This window comes from Eucalyptus grandis, chromosome 10 (genome assembly GCF_016545825.1).
Source record: "Eucalyptus grandis isolate ANBG69807.140 chromosome 10, ASM1654582v1, whole genome shotgun sequence".
Lineage (NCBI taxonomy): Eukaryota > Viridiplantae > Streptophyta > Magnoliopsida > Myrtales > Myrtaceae > Eucalyptus > Eucalyptus grandis.
This window is the reverse complement of record NC_052621.1, coordinates 37024470-37045644: the sequence shown is the minus strand read 5'-3', so window position 1 is coordinate 37045644 and position 21175 is coordinate 37024470. Positions and strand designations below refer to the sequence as shown.

The 21175-nt window shown below is 36.7% G+C and overlaps 3 protein-coding genes across 5 annotated transcripts; 2 read left to right on the top strand and 1 right to left on the bottom strand.

Annotated features, from left to right (window-relative positions):
• Nucleotides 1-214: 214 nt before the first annotated feature.
• On the bottom strand, nucleotides 215-4303 carry LOC104423144 (probable 2-oxoglutarate-dependent dioxygenase AOP1.2). The gene is made up of 3 exons (XM_039303054.1): nucleotides 4212-4303; nucleotides 2780-3130; nucleotides 215-443 (listed from the first exon to the last, which is right to left on the bottom strand). The coding sequence occupies exons 1-3, from the start codon at nucleotides 4301-4303 to the stop codon at nucleotides 215-217; spliced, it is 672 nt and encodes a 223-aa protein (XP_039158988.1).
• Nucleotides 4304-5426: 1123 nt separating this feature from the next.
• On the top strand, nucleotides 5427-9166 carry LOC104423143. Its single transcript, XM_010035605.3, has one exon. It carries the CDS (start codon nucleotides 5819-5821, stop codon nucleotides 9005-9007), a length of 3189 nt encoding a protein of 1062 aa, XP_010033907.2. The 5' UTR covers nucleotides 5427-5818; the 3' UTR covers nucleotides 9008-9166.
• Nucleotides 9167-12381: 3215 nt separating this feature from the next.
• On the top strand, nucleotides 12382-15059 carry LOC108955778 (pleiotropic drug resistance protein 1-like). Of its 3 annotated transcripts, XR_005547145.1 has the most exons (5): nucleotides 12382-12830; nucleotides 13129-13249; nucleotides 13437-13576; nucleotides 14419-14521; nucleotides 14626-15059. XR_005547145.1 is itself a non-coding variant. In XM_039303982.1 (3 exons), the coding sequence occupies exons 1-3, from the start codon at nucleotides 12772-12774 to the stop codon at nucleotides 13485-13487; spliced, it is 231 nt and encodes a 76-aa protein (XP_039159916.1). In that variant the 5' UTR covers nucleotides 12382-12771; the 3' UTR covers nucleotides 13488-13630. The 3 variants fall into 3 exon arrangements, 1 of the variants encoding a protein (XP_039159916.1); XR_005547146.1 differs by having other exon boundaries at nucleotides 14419-14648; XM_039303982.1 differs by lacking the exons at nucleotides 14419-14521; nucleotides 14626-15059 and having other exon boundaries at nucleotides 13437-13630.
• Nucleotides 15060-21175: the final 6116 nt, after the last annotated feature.

Sequence of the window (21175 nt, the reverse complement as noted above, 5' to 3'; positions counted from 1 at the left end):
ACGAATTCCAAAAGTAAAAGAATCGTAAAGGGTTTTAAAAAAATCTGGTTTACTTAAGGAAGAAGCATACTCAATAAAAATTAATAAGCTGAGGATCCAATTAATAAGCGCGGTGCGAACATGACATACCACCGAAAGAGTTGAAAACGACTCCTTACAAACTTGAAAGGAAAAAGCAGAAATACACGCGTTTCATGCATACAATATCGCTTATTCAAGAGCCATGTAGGCCAATTCTAGACACCCCAATAAGTTTTGAGGGCAGACTCTGCGCTTTGTCCAGCTCCAGTGTATCAAAGGGCTTGAAGAGCAGAGGGTGCTCTTCATCCATCAATTCGTCCGGCGCTTTTATTATGTACCCGCCCTTCGGGATCGAGAACAGGGCGGCCGAGTACCTCGCCTCGTTCCCGCTTATCATGACTTGGTGATGTGGAGAGTGCAGTCTGCCATTTACCCATGCCTGTAGGATTATATCACGTGACATGCTAATATTTTATTATCAAAGTCAAATGTTTTTATACTGTTACGGCATGTCGTCGGCTTGTAAAATCATATTTAGAAAGTTAGAATAATGCTGAATACTGGATTGGTGAATGATAGCTTGTTTCGACCACTTTCTAGAAAAAAGTTTAAAAGAAAAATCATAAACTTATTATATGGATGTTAATTTAGTTCTTAACATTTCAATTTTATCAAGTGAGTTCTAAATTTTTTGATGATTTATTAATATAGTCATTTTGGCAAATCTTGGCTCTAAATTGCTGATGCGTAGGATGGTTAGTGTTGACTTGGACCATGCCAAACTTAGTAGAAAAAAGGAAATGAAAGAAAAAAAGAAAAAGAAAAAGAAAAAGAAAAGTCAAAAAATTTATTGGAAATATTGCTTCAATTACTTTGGGGAATTCCAAATAAGGGCTTGAAGTCTTTCATTTTCTTAAATAAAGTGCGAAGTGGACATTTTTTTTTTTTCAAATAATGACTGAAGTTGCAGATCGGTCTCAAAGAAAGTCTTGAAATGGTTATGGCTATTTCAAATAAGGGTCTAACCTCGGCTCGTCAATTGGCAAAATATTCCAGCCGATCAAGGATATTTTTGTATGAACACAAGTTAAATTTAAATTAAATTAGATAAAAAGTATAACTTAAAAAAAAAAGGAAAACACAAGCCCCTCTCGCCTATGGTCGCCGCCCCATCGCTTATGAGGCGGCGACAAAACCGACGGGGTCGCCGACGCCTAGGTGAGGGTTGGTGACCCTTGCCTCTAGTCAATAGGGTGCTCCCTCCCACGTGTGTTCTTCTTTACTTTTTAAAGTCTTCTTTTTTAATGAAGAAAATTAAAAAAAAAAAAAGAAAAAAGGAAAAAATAAAAATTTTAAAAAATGAAATTGCCCTTCACAGTAGGTGAGTTCATGCTCTTTTTGAGATTGATATGTGCATTTTAGATCCTTATTTGAAATAAGATACACTTCAAGCTCTTATTTGAGAAAATGGGAATCTTAGCCTCATTTGAAATAATGTCCACTTCGAGATCATTGTTTGTGAAAATGATTGAACTTTACGCCCTTATTTGGAATTTTTCCTTATGAGGAGAATTATTAAATAAATCTTAAACTTATTGTACATATGTTAACTTAGTTCTAAACTTTTCAAATTTACCAATTGAGTTATAAATCTTTTGACGATTTGTCAATATAATCATTCCGGCTAATTTTGGTTGTGAATTGCTAACGTTGATGTCCCTCAAATCCGTGAGTTAAGTCTATATGCACACTTCTTTTGTCCCTCGAATCTGTGAGTTAAGTCTCATTTCTTTCTAAGTCTTGTACTAAGTATTATAAAAAAAAAATTATTTGAGAACTTAATTAGATATATAAATGAAGGCTTTATGATTCATAATTGTGAAATTTATTGAGAAATAACTTTTAAATGCGAGTTACCTAGAATTAATGGAATAAGAATTCTAGACAATAAGCTAGTTAGGGTGCGTTTGGCAACTTGCTAATAGTAACTGATTATATTCTTTTGTTCCCACAAATAAATTTGATACACAAATATCTTTGTTAATTTTTATTTATTTTTGGGAGCAAATTTATTCTTGGAAATAGATTTGAAACATAATCAATGAGTAAAAAAGAGTTATTTCTTTGTTCCCGAGACAATTCCAAAATCAAGATAACTCAAATTTCTTTTTCTCTTTTCTCTTCTTCTTTTTTTTCTTGTTCTTCTTCCTTCTCTCTTCTTCTTCCAATACTACTAGTTGCCGGCGACTCATTGGGTGAGGTTCGGCAAACTCGTTGGAGACTTCTCAAGCCAGGGTGAGGTTTGACGAGCTCCCTAGAGGCTTGCCCAGCCACTAGTAAGCCTCACCTAGCCGGGTTAGGATTGGCTAATAAGGTGTGGCCTCGCCAAGGGCTGACAATGCTCCAACGAGGTCGTTGACCGAAGGTTGAAGAAAAAGGGAAAGAAAAGAAAAAAAGAAAAAAAGAAAAAAAGTAATAAAATCATTAAAAAATTAAAAGACATTGATTTAGATTAGAAATTTTGATGATGGTTTTATTCTGAGAATAAATTTTTGGATAGTTACCAAACACTTTCAAATGTTTATAAATTGTTCATGAGAATATAATAAAAAAAGTTATTTTTGATAAGAAATTATTCCAAAAAACAAAATAGTTATCAAACGCATTCTTAACTGAATATAGGATTTTGCATTCCTAGATTCTTAATTAAATCCTAAGGCTATATATAGATCCTTAGTGTTTATAAAACTTTGGTTACCTAAAACTCGGATGTCCCTCGGGCCATAAAGTAGTGGTAAGGCCATCCACCTTCTCGTACACGTCGGCGTCCTCGATCCCGATGCTCTCGTAGAGCGGGACCACGGGGTACTGCCCGACGTAACCGTGCAAGGGCTCGCTCGAGACGTTCCGGAGCTTGGTCTGCAAGGGCAAGTCGAAGACCTCCCGGACCAGGCCCAGCATCGACGCCTGCATTTCGGCGGGCACCTTCTCGAACCGGGCCTCGAAGCAGCCATAGCTTTCCAGCGCCCGCTTCACCCCGTCCCTTGCAGCGGTCCACTCGGCCGTTCCCGGCTCGAGCCCCGGGCTCGAGAGGTCTATGACCGGGAAGCTTCAACTCCGCCATTGGCCCCATCTTCTCTAGATTGCTGAACTTCGGTTTCAGGTTTGGTCGCTATTTATAAGACTGGTACAGTATGCCAAGTGAGCATGAAGTAAAGAACTGTGAGAGTAGAGACGAGGACTGGGAGGCGTGATGATGCTTGCTTTTGGAAACGAAGATTCTCTAAGAGCATTTACAAGTCCTACTTAGATTTTAATTAAAATGTGCCAACATAAAAGATAAAACTTACCATGTTTTAAGCACTAAGCACTCGCGCTAGTAGATCCTCACTTGTTTCTGATGGTGACCCATTATGCATAATACAAAGTTGCCTATAGAATGCTTTTGTTGACATAAAATTAAGAAATCCCGGCATCACCAATTGAGTTGGGACTGCTGAAAATGTACATGTACGTGTCAATCAAAATCAATTGGAGATGATCGCTGCACTTATATTCCATGTCCTCTTCTTTGTTGGTTCTTTATCATGAGTTGATTATTGTAGCATGAAGCCTTCTCTGCACATAATGTAATGATCCGTGATCTCACTCAACTATTATCATCCTTACAACCCAATCAAGATTCAATAAGCATCTGTTCAAGCTCGTTGGAGATATGATTGGAGATTCTGATTATGATGTTGATATGGTGCGGACTAATTGATTTAGTGAACCACATTAAATAGGAAAGTTGTAATTCTAGTATATTATTTCCTATTTCCTCTTCATTCTTTACATTATAAATTGCACAATGTACTGATATAGGGGTTTCCTCCATTTTTCCTTTCAATTTCTGTCAAAGTTGCTCTGGTTGTATCATTATTCAACTCTAATATGATGCTCCATGCACAAGCACCTTGGATACCGAACGCAAATTTATGTTTTATTATGACGAAAAGAAAATTGAGCCAAAATCGAGATCCAGCTTAAAGTTGGTACCTTTTTTACAAGACAAAAAGAAGTTTTGGCCGTAATTAGGACACGTTGCTTCAAATGCGGCTTCGGCTCTCGACTTTCAAGCCGAGACAGTCACCGATTCTCGAAGTTGGACCTATCTTGTTGTCCAAGCCCGTCCATAATTTAAAATCTACACTATGATGTTCGGTCCAATAGAGGCCTGGTCCGCACCCAAGTTGGTTGGGCAAGGCCTTTTAATGCAAGACAGTTGCCTAAACCCGGCCATGTCTAATGTTGTCATTTTGTCCATTGTCTGAAAGATACGGATACAACACGTCAGATATTGACCATGAGGGTCAATTTTTACTAAGGTTGAAAATGATGTTCTGTTCACTTAATTGCACGGAGGGAATAAGTTTTCTATTTGTCTCCCTATGATAAAAAAAAAAGGTTCTTACTTGAGAACAACTTTATAATGGACTTTTTTCATTTCCACAATTCACTACTATGGGCATATTCAAAATGAAAATTAATGTAATGAGGAATAATATTTAGGCCCACCATAGCCCTTAATGTATGTCTCATGACTATATACTATTCTTCTTTTCCTTACTTAGGCTCCAGAAATAGTTGTTAGGATAAGTGCATATTTGACTGGGGTAATATTCTCTCCTGACTCTGCCTTCAAATTTTTAGACTATGCTTGGAAAAGTGACGAGAAAGAAAATGTAGGTGGAAAGTTTTGAAAACGTCAAATGAATAAAAGGGAGAATAGTTAAACAAATTGGCATTTTCTTTCTTGCTCTCGCCTCCAAACATAGTGTAAAGATTGGCCAATTATAATTTGATTCCACGATCCGCAATCTCAAATGTCGGGTGAATCCTCTTTCATTCGACATGTTGACTTCTGTAAATCTTCCGACAATTTCCATTCACCATAATAAATATCTACATATCATAAAAACATAGGTGTGTTTGAATTGATTTTTACTTTTAATTATTTAAAATCTTGTGAGTCATGCACTTTAACGGTTTTTATAATCCACAACACTCCAAAGTTTACTGGGTACAGATACTGCTACGCTGCTATTTTTTTGCTTTTGATTAAGTGTCGGCAAACAAGCCATATTGGTGATGTAGACCTAATGGCGTGAAAAAAGCCATCTTTTGGTGATGTAGACCTAATGGCCGTGACAAAAAGTTAAAGATAGGGTAATCTCTAGAGTTTCATAAAGACAAAAAAAAAAAAAAAAAAAAAAAAAAAAAAAGATGAGGGGCTATTGTGTAAAGATCAAAGTTGTAGGAGGCAAAAATCTGCAATTTCTTAGAATTCGGGGGGGCAATTGTGCGACAGGCGGTGAAGTTCGGGAGGCTCTCCGTATCATGCACTCCACGCGCCCGTAGAGGTGTGGGATGGTGGGCGAAAGGTGCGATCTTTCCCTTCTCCAACGTTTGTCAATCCAGACATCGCACCAAACCTGGAGCGTTACTTCTGTCCTAATTGTCTTCAACTTCACTTCATCTTCTCTCTCGCACTAGAAGATTCCTGGGTTGAGATCTAAGTCTTCCTGTCTTCCGAGCAATTTGTTGACATCCGACATCACACCAGGACAATGCTTGAACTCGGTTCGCGGTTGCTGCATGTTCAAGTCTTGCTGGTGAGTATGGAAAAATCGCTGTTCCCGGGTTTAGCTGTCCTCTGAGGCAAATGGGTGTTTTGAAAGTTGCGGCCTTTCTTGTTTATTTCCGTGAAAATTTGATCTTTTTCTAGGAGTGTTCAGATCTCGTGTAGTTGGAGATCATGAAGATCTCGTGCGTTGGCACTCTTGTTTTCACTGCCCATTTGTTCTTGGCCCTTGAGTTCACTGGTGGGTACTGGGTAGATAGGGATGCTGTTGTGGTTGAAGGCGAATCTTCCTCTTCTGCTTTCGCTTACAGTAATGATCTGATCAATGAAGTGAAGAAAGAGTGTGCAGCTACTTTGAAATCTGCTTCTGAACTGCGAATTGAAGATAGCAGAGCTTTTAGTATTAAGGAAGAGCTGTTTTTTGTGAATGGGGATTGGGAACAAGATGTGGGTGATTCCCCAATACTCCCATTTGATGATAGTGAGCTCCCGAGCAACTCGTCGAGGGCTCCTTTGCACTTGGTGTCATTCTGGATCACCGACGTTGATCAGTCCCACCGATCCAGGAAATCGGTCTTCGTGAGCGGGCTCTTGACGATGGGTATAACTGTGAATGGCATGTTCTCGGAGAAGCCCTATGAGGGAAGCCATCAGTTTGAGATATGGCCGGACCATACTCGGCTTTCGATTTCGTTTCAAGGGGTTTACAGTGAATCCAATCAAAATGGTGGAGAGAGAGTGCTGTGTCTTTTGGGGAACACCATGCTGCCGTCGAGGGAATCTGATGATTCTAATCCATGGCAATGGGTGAAAAATTCGAATTACAATAAAAACCAGCCTCCTCTTTTGCAGGACGACCGAATTTTGCTCGTCCTCCGGTATCCTAGGACATTCAGTCTCACACACAGGGTGATCCAAGGCAGAATGATGAGCCTTAACCCGAAATCTAATGCTAAGCACTTTGATGAAGTACATATTGCATCACAGTTGGGCAAGGCAGCTCATTACGAGTTCGGTTCTGAAAAGATTGTTGCTAAATCCTGCAATCCATACCCATACCAAGATGGGTTTGTAAATGGCAGCATTGAAATCTATAAGGGTACTGGATTCTGTAGGATTCTTGAGGAATCTGGAGGACAAGCTTTTACCATTGTGCCGAACTGGAGATGCAACTCTACCGATGATTTTTGTAGCAGGCTGGGTCCTTTTGCAGTGGATAAGGAGATTAGGGCTTCAGATGGAAGTTTTAAGGGTGTCAAACTTTACATGCAGGATATCAAGTGCAAACAAACTTCTGCACAAGGAATGTCCTCTGCGAGAGTTGCTGCTGTGTTCAGAGCTGTTTCTCCTGCAGAGAATCAGTACACTGCGGAAAGAAGATCGGGGCCAAGCAATATGACTCTTGCTGCCGAGGGAATTTGGAAGTCTTCGAGTGGTCAGCTGTGTATGGTTGGATGCATAGGCTTCGGTGATTCTGTAGGGAGCGAGTGTAAGTCTCGGATCTGTCTGTATATTCCTACCTCATTTTCCATAAAGCAACGAAGCATTGTGCTTGGGAGCTTCTTTAGCTTAAAGACTGACAAAATATCGTTCTTCCCTTTGGCATTTGAGAAGCTAGTGCAGCCTACGGAGCTATGGAATTATTTCAAGACTGCTAATCCATACTACAGTTACTCGAAAATCAATTTGGCTGGTGTTATCCTTGAAAAGAATGAACCTTTCAGTTTTAGGTCTGTGATAAAGAAGTCACTGTTGCAATTCCCCAAGCTAGAAGATGCGGAATCATACCTAGTCAGTCTCTCTGGTCTATCAGAAGATCTCACTCTTCACGCATCTGCGCATCCTGATCCATTCCCTCAATCAAGATCTCCGAGAGTCGACCTGCAGATGGAGATTCTCTCTCTTGGTCCATTGTTTGGACGCTATTGGTCTTCACAGAACAGTTCTTCCATGGAAGACGAGGTCCCTTACCGCACTAAGGCTGTATACACTGAAAGGCAGCTCCTTTTAAATGTTTCAGCCCAACTTTCTTTTCTTGGAAAGGCTTACAGCAATTTTTCAGTGATATTTTTAGAGGGACTATATGACCCGCATGTCGGAAAAATGTATCTTGTTGGTTGCAGAGATATCCGTGCCTCATGGGAGATATTATTTGAAAGTATGGATCTCGAAGCTGGGTTAGACTGCTTGATTGAGGTAGTCATTTCATACCCTCCCACTGCAGATCGGTGGCTTGTTGATCCCACGGCCAAAATTTCCATCAGCAGCCAAAGAAATGAAGATGATCCTCTCCATTTTGATTCCATCAAGCTTGAGACCTTCCCAATAATGTATAGGCAACAAAGAGAGGACATTCTCTCTCGCAGAGGTATCGAGGGGATCCTTCGGGTACTGACACTTTCTCTGGCCATTTCTTGCATTTTGAGTCAACTCTACTACATCAAGCATAATGTGGACTCTGTAGCCTATGTCTCATTGGTTATGCTTGGTGTTCAAGCCGTGGGGTATAGCCTTACTTTGATTACCGGTGCGGAAGCTGTTTTCAAGAGGGCAGCATCAGAATCCAAGGAAGTTTCTTCCTTCAATCTGGAAAGAAGCCAGTGGATTCATGTGATCGACTATACCGTAAAGCTTCTGGTGATGGTTTCATTTTTGCTTACTTTGAGACTTCTTCAGAAGGTATGGAAATCTCGGATCAGGCTACTCATGAGGGCTCCCCTGGAACCACATCGAGTCCCAAGTGATAAAAAAGTGCTGCTTACTACCTTGTCCATACACCTAATTGGTTACCTTATTGTTTTGTTAATTCATTCTGGAAAAACTAGCCAGGCATCGCTTCAGACGCAGTTATACTATGATTCTGCTGGCAATTCGGACACATCTCCAGTGTGGGAAACCAAATTGGAAGAGTATGTTGGCCTCGCTCATGACTTTTTCCTTCTACCTCAAGTTATTGGTAACTTCTTATGGCAGATTGATAGTCATCCTCTCAGAAAGCTATATTATGTTGGGATCACTATTGTCAGACTCCTCCCTCATCTATATGATTACACGAGATCCCCCTCTCCCAATCCATACTTTGTGGATGATTATGAGTTTGTCAATCCTAATTGGGATTTTTACTCCAAGTTTGGAGATGTCGCCATACCTTCATGTGCTGTTCTACTAGCAATTGTGGTCTATGTTCAGCAGAGGTGGGGCTATGAGAAGCTCAGCCAGAGTCTTAGATTGGGGCAATGTAAGCTTCTTCCGTCAAGTTCAAAGGCCTATGAGAGGTTGCCATCCAAGCCAACTGAGGCAGAGCTTGTATCTGGTGTAAATGGGAATTCCAGGCATGATGAAGAGAATGACGGTGAAGATTAAATTGAGACACTTTAGGAATAAGTAACGATAGGTGTATAGTTAGAGATAACTTTCTCTTCTTTGAATGGATGGATTTTTCATGTCTGATACCAGCTTTTGATGGTGTGGGTTTAAAGTTGTTCTTTTTCAAGTAAATTATAGTGCATTGCTCCTTTTGAAGCTGTTTTGTTATTTCCATTAATCCCCTCTTATTGAGCCTTCATCAAGGGATGCATAAGTTCATGACACTTGATAGCGTTAGACATATAAATAGCTCTCTCATAAGCTTTGTTGTCTCCTGGTGTCCGGATGGTCACCTAAGTTGTGATCAGGACATCGTATTGGTGGGAGCCAGCGAGATGAGGGCGTGAAAAATGATATCTGATTATGCTACTTATTGTGCTTGTATATAAGGGGGATAGGTCTAGTCACCCAAAACAGAGCATAATGGATGCCGCTAGAGAGATAAAAGGTTAGCTTCTTATTGTCATTGTTGTTGTTGTATGCATGCTATGCACAAGATAGAGATGTACCTTGTTGGTTTTGATTTAGGCATTAGAAGTAGAGGCTTGTGTTGTTGTCGGCTGATTGTGCTTTAGGTTGGGGGCTGATAGGAGTAACAGAGATTGGGATTAGAGGGACTTGAATCACAACTGAGTCTGATCTCATTAGTTGTCTACTGTGGTGGTGCATGCTGCATGGCACACCCTTAACCATAATCTATAGGCTCTAGACATAGCAAACAGATTTTACTCGGTTCTTTTTTGGCTAGAAAAAGTACACTATCACGCTATGGTGACTGGATTAAATAGTTTGATAATCTTGTTTTTTTTAATTAGCCAGGGGTACAATCATACCGCCTCTGGAAATTGAGCACCTTGGGTGGTAGACTTTAGCATGTCATTGATCCTCATTCGCCGTGCATCATTTGGAGAAGAGTGGAGTAAGTGATGCACGCTTCGTCGGGTTTTAATTCGTTGATCACGAAGAGTTTAAAATTGCAATGTCCTACGCATTTCGAATGCCTAAGTCTGCATTGTTCTCTCCGAGTCCAACTTTGGCTAACTGTATAAGACTTCTGTTCCTAAATTTTTGTTGATGGCTCTCGCGATCAACCCGTTAGTCTTGTCAAGGCCATATGATTGGCTTTGTTTCTAACATACGATATCAGAACATATATCACAAGCTCAAATTCTTACAGTCCTCTACATTCCATTTATTTTGCACGTCTGATAACGTTTGCCTCGAAGAAGTGACCAATGGACATGCCTTAGGATCAGTGTTGACTTGTCACTTAGGCCCGCCTGTCAACAAAACCTATCATGATATAATCACAACTTTGCCAAAAATTGCTTTCAAGCTCTTGTGGCATGAGTGAGCATGGCAGGCCCGTGAACCACTAGACTCATTATCAGGTAGGTCTATTATGTTGGTTAGGTGACGTGGATAGATTCACATCACGCATTTGTGCCTAGTTCGATAAACGAATTTTTCTTATTTATCTAAAAACTAATTAGGTTCGAAAAGGATATTATCTATCTAGAAAAGAATAAGAATTTAAAGAATCACGCGCAAGCTACCATATCCCTCAACTCCCTCCGGATATGCTTAGATTTGGCATTAAGAGGGCCAACAAAGCAAGTGAAGAAGAAAGAAAATTGTTTCAACTCACCACCTTTGTTTTTCATGGGGCTGCTTTTGAGAAGAAAAATGTGAGAGCTGGTGGTTGGACACTGCCCTCACCAAGGGTCGTGCCTACGAGGAAGATCTCCCGGGCTTACAGCCCTTGAGACTCGTACAATTATTTCAAACCGTGACTTCATCTCTAGATATCTTTTTATTAGATTCAGACCCTCAATTTGAGAATACTTCATCCAAAGTCAACTACCTTTTTGCATTCCCATTTTCAAGGGAGTGCTTACTCCCACAGTCAAAATTGCTGGAACCATGGCATTTATGTTCAAGTCGTAAGTAGCAAGTTTGTATTCTCAATTCATGGTTGCCGGTCGTGACAAGGAATTGTGGTTTCCTCTTAAACAACGAACTTACTTAAAAAGGTTAGTCTAATATAAGGATGATTCTATTCGTGATCGATAAGATTTAACCATGAACTGAGCAGAGAAGGCCCCTGTTTAGTCTGAGATGGTACTGAAAAAGAGAAATAGAGAAGGAGGAGATGTAATGAGTTAAAAAGATCCATTTCAAGTTTGAATTTGTTCTTTTAAAATTGGGGTTCTTCTACTTCATTTTTATTACTTATTTTTTAAAGGGTTAATATCCTTTGTTCAAATTTACCCAAAACTATTTTTTTAAATACCTTTGACAAATTTACACCAAACTAGTACACTTATGACAAATTTACCCTATGTTAATTTTTGTTAAATTTTATTTCAAATTATTAAGTTAAACTTCAGTTAACCGGTATACCAATTTAGGATTTTTTTAGTTTACAATTTTTTATTTTTTTGTTATTTAAATAGGGTATATTTCTCAGTTTAGGGTTTTTGTAGTCGAATAAATTAGTTTGGGTAAATTTTTTTTCATTGTTTTTCATGGTAAAAAATAGTTTGGGGTAAATCATTCCTTGTCTTAGGTTTGGGGTTTTCGGGGTATTATTATTTCTCCTTTCTTTTTTTCATTGCCTTCCATCATTCCTTAATAATTTTTTTACTAAATAATAAATTACACTAATATACCTAAAATATGTAAGTAATATAGACATTGCATATACACACACACACATATACAAAAAAAATATATTATAGAATAGAAAGAAATTTCAAATATACAATTAAAAATAGGAATAGAGAACAAACTAAAATTGTCCATTTTTTTGGATTTTATTTTTTATGTTATGACCCAAATAATATTTTATATTTCATTGTTAATTTAGTTTTTAGTTTAAGAATTTTGTTATTCGAGAATTTTTTTTTTATGTCATGAATATAAGAAATTTTCTTAACCTTTATTTCACCTCCCTCAGTGATATTTTTATCCGAATTATATTTGTCTTATGTCAAACTTTATCATATCTTGAGTTGGAACCGTATAAGAAATATGATTACTTCTTTATTTCTTGGTAATTAACTTTTATTTTCCTAATCTATTTTTAATCTCAATAAAGTTCCATCTGACGCTTTCCGCGGTCTTACCCACTCACCATGCATCACATTGTCAGAAGGATTTAATTAGAGAATTTGTGGAAGTAAGATGAATTAATTAGATAAATCAGAAATGTAGAATTCGATAGAAAAGAAAGAAACTTCGAAAGTACAGAAACGAAGAAGAATGAATTTTGACTTTCTTATTTTCCAAACCAGGAAAACTTTCATGGAGTCGACAATTCGAATGCCGGCACCCTTATTTATGAGCTCCTTTCACAGAACAACTCTCCATTACGTGACTATAACAAGCACCCACCAGCAGTAAGCAGAACCCGAAGAGCTGTCATTTACCTCCTCCTGCTTCTTCTTCTTGAGTTTCAGAAACAGAGCAAGAGCAACGATTTAGTAGACAGTCATCGTCCGTAGAAAAGAGGAGACATATACAGAGCCAGCTACAGCCTGCGTGCGACCAGCTCCACCACGTGGAGGAACTGTGCGACGACGGTGGACGTGCTCTCAAGGTCTTCGCGCGACGAGGACGACGAAGAAGCTCCCCGATGGGCTGCTCTCGAGGAACTTCCCACCTTCGACCGTCTCCGGAAAGGGATTCTGTCGGTTTCGCGTGGCGGCTTTAATGAGATTGACATCCAGAACCTGGGCTTTCATGAGAGGAAGAGGTTGATGGAGAGGTTAGTGAGGGTCGAGAAGTTCTTGCTGAAGCTCAGGAACCGCATTGATAGGTAGAGTCTCTGTTTGCTCTGTCTTTGGAACCTCTGTTTGTGGGGTTCCCGAGAGAAGAGGAAAATTTTACAAAATCTGCAACGTTTTTCGGAATGGAGCCTGTTTGGCTTCCGAGAGAAATCTTTACCGAGGAAAATCCATATCATGTCAGACCATGCATGTTTTTTTTTTTTTTTTACCTGAGAAAGTTTTCTCGGTATTATCATGATGTTTATATATATATTGAAGAAAAGGGGGGTAATGGTGGTGGTAAGTTTTGAATAATGGTGGTAATGGTGGATCTGGGTTTATTTGCAGAGTTGGAATTGATGTTTCTACAATTGAAGTCAGATTTGAGCATTTGAACGTGGAGGCTGAGACTCATGAAGGAAGCAGAGCTTTGCCATCCTTCATTAATTTCTGCACTAATATTCTAGAGGTAAGCCAGCAACCACCTAAATTTTGAAATGTAAAAGCTAAAAAGGCAACTTCATTCTTGTTAGGATCCTAATTCAGCTGTTGTTATCACTGATTATATTCTTAAGGTAATTTTGACAATAATCACCAAAAAATCATGCAGGCACTTGAAAAATAGCAGAAGTTTAATGCACATGTTTTCTGCGCAGATTTTAGGGCTGGAAATATGTGCTGATACCATGTTTGGAATGGAATGTTGAGGGGTATTTTTGGAGGACAACGGAAGCGTGTGACCATAGGTTACTTTTAGTAACTGAAAATGTTTGATTCTCTAACCTTTAATTTCAAGGTGAGATGCTGGTTGGGCCTGCTAAGGCATTGTTCATGGATGAGATGTCTACTAGGCTCGATAGCTCAACGACATACCATATTGTCAATTCCCCGAAACAATTTAAGGAAAAAGCCACAAAAAATCCCAAAAAATTTGCCAAAAGTGACAAATTTAGTCCAAACTTTTTTGTGACATAAAAAACTCCAAACTTTACTAATTGTCACACATTTACCTCAATTTTTTTTCATGATACAAAAAATCCTAAACTTGTATTTTTGTGACACATTTACCCCAAATTATAGGGCATTTTTCGTCTTTTACTTTTTAATTTTTTTTTTCATTTTCTTTTTTTCTTTTTATTTTCTTCTTCTCTCTTTCCTTTGCTGACCATGGTGGAGGGAAGTCGGACTCAAGCAAAGGTTGTCCTTGCCGGCGTCGGGTGAAGGGTGCTAGATCTGGCGAGGGCAACCCTTGCTCGATGCAAGTGAGGGCGGCCCTTGCCGGTGTCTCCCTTGAGTCCGTCTTCCCTCCGCCATGGACGGCAGAGGGAAAGAGAAGAAGAAAAAAGGGGAAAAAAAAGAGAAAAGGAAAAGGAAAAACAGAAAAAGGAAAAAATAAGACTAAAATGCCATTGGCCATAGAGTTTGGGGGTAATTGTCTCATGGTTAGTAAAGTTTGGGGTTATTTATGTCACAAATTTTTTTTGAAGTAAATTTGTCACTTTGGACAAAGTTTGGGATTTTTGGTGACTTTTTCCCAACAATTTATTAACATTCTTGATGGAACAGTGGTTATCACTCTCCTCCAGCCAGTTCTAGAGACTTATGATTTTTTCGATGATGTCATTCTCCTATCTCAAGGTCAAGTTGTGTACTAGGGCCACGTGAACTCGTCTTGGATTTCTTTGAATCCATGGGATTTGAATGCCCCAGGAGGAAAGGTGTTGCCGATTTCTTGTAGGAAGTAAGTAAAAATATGAAAATTTTATTTCAGCAACTTGTAGGAGATGAAAGATATGTACTGTAGCAAGTCTCTTGCAAATAATGTACTTTTCTACTTTTCGATAGGTAAAATCAAGAAAAGATCAGCATCGGTATTGGGCACGCAAAGACAAGCCTTACACTTTTGTTGCGGTTTGGGAGGGGTGGAGGCATTTTAGTCATTTCACGTGGGAAGAAAACTCGGGGATGAACAGTAGAAATATTTCAATTTTGAAACTGAATCTGAAGAGTAGCAGACTTTGAGTGAGATTAGACTTTAACAGTTAAATAGAATTACAAACAAAATAAATGAGTTTAGGGAAGAGAATAATAACACATAATTTATAGTGGTTCGGTTTAAATCAAGCCTACGTCTACTTTCCCATGCTAATAGCATTCTGCTGGATTCCACTATGTAATCAACAAGAGATTATAACTTTGAGTGCAAACATTTAGTAGTAGATCACACTATCTCACTAAGTCACTCTTTTGGTATTTCTCTCACGATCACAAACGTTTAAGCTTACCAACGATAAGTGTATGATCGAAGTTCGCTCCGTCTCTTTGGAATTATAAATTCTACGCTCCGTCTCTTATTTACTCATCGGTCCTTGATCTCTTAAATACTCATTCACTTCCAAACTAGCCGTTGGACAGTATCTTAGAGGATCGTCTTCTAATCTACCCATTGGACAGATCTGTATCTAGAAGATTTGGTAGCTGTTGAGTGATAGAAGTAGAATCCCAAATTGATTCTAATCGTCCATACAAACAGAATCTTGATTTTCATAAGTAGAGCTTTTTCGTATAGAAAGTTCTTGTCTTCAATATCCAATTGTCAGTAATAAACTTTACAATCTGAGTCTGAGTGTAATAGACTTTATAATCTGGACGTAAGTTTGAACATATTTTGCTTTTGAACAGATTTAGCTTTAAGGTCTGAACATAGTCTGAATATGTTTAGCTTCAGCATAGAGTCTGTCTTCTGATTCTTCCAAGTATTGACTTTGATAATATCCTTTACATGTTCTATAATATGCATAGTATGTTACTCAACAATTAAACATGTTAGTAGCATTTGATTTAATTTGTCATCTTCAAAACATCATAAGGGATTTCCCTAACAACTTTGTACTATTTTGCTCTGTTCCCGCTACTCTCTTTCAATTTCTTCTCTAAAGGAAATGAAAGAAATAAATGAACGAAGCACAGAAAACATAAAACATAAAATCTCAAGTTGGTCTCAACTTTAGAGTACCAAATGAAACTATTCTTATTGATGATGATGAAGAAGAAATAAACTCCCCCTCCTTTTTTTATTTCAATCACGCCAACGAACTCGAAAAAGAAAAAGAAAAACACAACTTCTTCCCTACATGATCTTCCAACTTAGAAATTGTATTCAAATAGGTTTGTATGATCTCAAAATTTACATAAAGAAAGAAAAATCATATGTATTTCCCTTGGCTTGAATAGCTCGACGAAAAATCAGAAAAGAATAACAAAAATTAATGGAAGAAAACAAACGCTAGCCAATTATTTCCTTGAGCCGAGAAAGAGAGAGAGAGAGAGAGAGAGAGAGAGAGATAAACACATAATTAAATGAAAGAGTGACGGTGCAATCTACACCACATTTTTTATCGAAGACCTTAAATGACTTGCTTGTCTGGTCTAGTAAGATATCAAGAAGGATCTCCCTTAGTGAAAAAGATATTGTCTACTTGAGGCCGTCACTTCTGACTTCTGTTATTACTTTGCACTTCTCTGTTATGCTCTCGCTACTATCTTTCAATTTCTTCTCTCAATAGAAATGAAATAAATAAATGAACAAAGCACATAAAACATAAAACAAAAAATCTCAAGTTGGTCGCAACTTCAAAGTGCCAAATGAAACTATTCCTATTGACGAAGAATAAGAAATAAACTCCCAACACCTTTTTGATTTTAATCGCACTAATGAACTCATAAAAGACAAAAAACACAATTTCTTCCATTCTCAATCTCCCAACTATGAAATTGTATTCTAATAGACTTGTATGATTTCATAATTTAAATAAAGAAAAAAAAATAATATGTATTTCTCTTGGTTTGAATAGCTCAACAAAAAATTAGAAAATAAAAGCAAAAATTGATGGAAGAAAATGAACGTTAGCCAGTAATTTGCTCGAGCTGAGAGAGAGAGAGAGAGAGATAAACACATAATTAAATGAAAGAGTGATGGTGTAATATTCACCACATTTTTTGTCGAAGATTGTAAATGACTTGCTTGTCTGGTCCATTAGGATATTAAGAAGGACCTCCTTAGTGAAAAAAATATTGGCTACTTGAGGCCGCCACTTCTGACTTCTGTTATTATTCTGCACTTCTCTGTTATGCTCTCGCTACTCTCTTTCAATTTCTTCTCTTAATGGAAATGAAAGAAATAAATGAATAGAGCAGAAAACATAAAACAAAAAATCTCAAGTTGGTAGTAACTTCAAAGTGCCAAATGAAACTATTCCTATTGATGAAGAAGAAGAAATAAATTCCTATCACCTTTTTGATTTCAATTGCACCAATGAACTCAGAAAAGACAAAAAACAAAGTTTATTCATTTCTCAATCTCCCAACTCCGAAATAATATTCTAATAGACTTGTATGATCTCATAATTTACATAAAAAAAGAAAATCATATGTATTTCCCCTGGCTTGAATAGCTTGACGAAAAATAAAAAAAGAATAGCAAAAATTAATGGAAGAAAACGAACGCTAGCCAATAATTTCCTTGAGCCGAGAGAGAGAGAGAGAGAGAGAGAGAGAGAGAGAGAGAGAGAGAGAGATAAACACATAATTAAATGAAAGAGTGACGGTGCGATCTACACCACATTTTTTGTCTGGTCCACTAGGATATCAAGAAGGACCTCCCTTAGTGAAAAATATATTGGCTACTTGAGACCGCCACTTCTGACTTCTGCTATTACTCTGCACTTTTCTGTTAGGCTCTCGCTACTCTCTTTCAATTTCTTTTCTCAATGAAAATGAAAGAAATAAACGAACAAAGAACATAAAAGATAAAACAAAAAATCTCAAGTAGGTCGCAACTTCAAAGTGCCAAATGAAACTATTCCTATTAACAAAGAAGAAGAAATAAACTCCCATCACCTTTTTGATTTCAATCGCACCAATGAACTTAGAAAAGACAAAAAACACAGTTTCTTCCCTTCTCAATCTTCTAACTTTGAAATTGTATTCTAATAGACTTATATGACCTCCTAAATTACTTAAAAAAAAAAAAAATAATATGTATTTCTCCTGGCTTGAATAGCTCGACAAAAAAAATCAGAAAATAATAGCAAAAATTAATGGAAGAAAATGAACGTTAGCTAGTAATTTGCTCAAGTTGAGAGAGAGAGAGAGAGAGATAATTAAATGAAAGAGTGATGGTGCAATCTACACCACATTTTTTGTTGAAGACCTTAAATGACTTGCTTGTTTGGTCCAGTAGGATATCAAGAAGGACCTCCCTTAGTGAAAAAGATATTGGCTACTTGAGGCCGCTACTTCTGACTTATGCTATTACTCTGCACTTCTCTGTTATGCTCTTGCTACTCTCTTTTAATTTCTTCTCTCAATGGAAATGAAAGAAATAAATGAACAGAGCACATAAAAGATAAAACAAAAAATCTCAAATTGGTCGCAATTTCAAAGTGCCAAATGAAACTATTCCTATTAACGAAGAAGAAGAAATAAACTCCCATCACCTTTTTGATTTCAATCGCACCAATGAACTCATAAAAGACAAAAAACACAGTTTATTCCCTTTTAATCTCCCAACTTTGAAATTGTATTTTAATAGACTTGTATAACCTCATAATTTACATAAAGAAAAAAAAATATGTATTTCTCCTAGCTTGAATAGCTCGACAAAAAAATTAGAAAATAATAGCAAAAATTAATGGAAGAAAATGAACGTTAGCCAATAATTTGCTCGAGCTGTGAGAGAGAGAGAGAGAGAGAGAGAGAGAGAGAGGGAGAGAGAGAGATAAACACATAATTAAATGAAAGAGTGACGGTGCAATCTACACCACATTTTTTGTTGAAGACCTTAAATGATTTGCTTGTCTGGTGAAGGATCTCTCTCGGTGAAAAAGACATTGGCTACTAGAGGTAGCCACATCTGACTTTTGCTATTACTTTGCACTACTCTGCTATGCTCCTACTACTCTCTTTCAATTTCTCTCAGAGGAAATAAAAGAAATAAATGAACAAAGCACAAAAAATATAAAGCAAAAAATCTCAAGTTGGTCGCAACTTCAGAGTGCCAAATGAAACTATTCTTATTGATGAAGAAGAAGAAGAAATAAACTCCCCCACCTTTTTGATTGGAATTGCGCCAATGAATTGAGAAAAGACCAAAAAACACAGCTTCTTCCCTTCTCAATCTCCCAACTTTGAAATTGTATTCTAATAGACTTGTATGATCTCATAATTTACATAAAGAAAGAAAAATCATATGTATTTCCCCTAGCTTGAATAGCTTGACAAACAATTAGAAAATAATAGCAAAAATTAATGGAAGAAAATGAACGCTAGCCAATAATTTCCTCGAGCCGAGACTATGAATGAGAGAGAGAGAGAGAGAGAGAGAGAGAGAGATAAACACATAATTAAATGAAAGAGTGACGGTGCAATCTACACCACATATTTTGTCGAAGTCCCTGGATGACTTGCTTGTCTGGTCCAGTAGGATATCAAGAAGGATCCCTCTCTTTGAAAAAGACATTGGCTACTTGAGGCCGCCACGTTTGACTTTTGCTATTATTTTGTACTACTCTATTTTGCTCCTGCTACTCTTTTTCAATTTCTTGTCTCGATGGAAATAAAAGAAATAAATGAACGAATCATAGAAAACGTAAAACAAAAAATCTCAAGTTGGTTGCAATTTCAGAGTGCCAAATGAAACTATTCTTTTTGGCTACTTAAGGCTGCCACGTTTGACTTTTGCTATTATTATTATTATTATTATTATTATTATTATTATTATTATTATTATTATTATTATTATTATTATTATTATTATTATTATTATTATTATTATTATTATTATTATTATTATTATTATTATTATTATTATTATTATTATTATTATTATTATTATTATTATTATTATTATTATTATTATTATTATTATTATTATTATTATTATTATTATTATTATTATTATTATTATTATTATTTTACTGTTTAGCATTCTTTTTGGCTCTCTTTTAAGATACTATTTGTTTCATGAGAAATAAATTATTTGGAAAATATTTTCCAGAAAATTATCGCTTGTATATTATTATTTACAAACATAAATGAACGAAGAATATTTTTGTCGTCCACGATAATATCTAGACATAAATTGTTATCGGTAATGAAGACATTTTTCATCGATTAATAATATCAGTTGAATCAAATCCATGTACTTTGGTTAGAATTGTTCTTGGCATCCATTGCATATTAGAAGAGATAATCCCGATTAACTGAATGATGTGGTCTCTTTTTTTAGACACTTGTGCTTCGATTTCAATTCCAATTCTCATAGTTTGTAGTTATAATGTAAGTCGATCATGAGAGTAAATCAAAAGAAAGGATAATAACTTATAGGGTTAATACCCTGAAAAACCAAAAACTGGTACACCTGTGACAAATTTACCTTAACTAACCATAAAAAACCATAAACTGGTACATTTATGATAAATTTACCCAAAACTAATTTATTTGACTGCAAAAAACCCAAAATTGGTAAATTTGTAACAAATATACCATATGCTAAATTGGATTAATACCACAAAAAAAAATCAAAAATCATAAACTGTGATAAACGGAGCGTAAAATCCAAATTTGTATTGTCACGTGTCATTTAACTTAATAATTTGATAATAAAATTTAACGAAAACTAATAGAGGGTAAATTTGTTACAAGTGTACCAGTTTAGGGTAAATTTGTTAAAGGTAGACCAATTTGGGGTTTTTGGTGGTCAAAAAAATAGTTTGGGGTAAATTTGTCACATGTGTACCAACTTGAGGTTTTTGAGGGTATTAACCTATTTGTCACAAGTGTACCAATTTGGGGTTTTTCAGGGTATTAACCCTAACTTATATAATATACCGATATCTTATAAATAACCAGACACATAAGAATGATAGAGAGCTGATTAAAAACTATTATCTCCATATCCCCAACACCATTCCTCTAACTTCAACTTCTCCTAGGAAATTTGATATAATACCAATTTTCAAAACTCTATCTCTATAATTAAAATCCCAATAATCATCCAATAACATGTTTCTCCATTAATAGAAAAAGATGAGATTCGTATAATGCTTAATCCATAAATCCTTAATTCGCCACCAGTAATGGAGTATCTGAGCTCAATTGTTGGAATTGAGCAAGTACAAATTTAGATGGCCATTTGACTCTTCGATTTGGTACCCCATGTTCGTAAAATTCTAAACGCAAGTGAACTTGTTGAACAAGTAATATAATGATAATAAAAGGTATCGTCCCATGGAGATCGATGATTAATAAACTAATTAAATAATAAAATAGATTAATTTTAAAATTTATCTAATAGATCAAAATATAATTTAGAATAAATTAAAAACAAAATTTG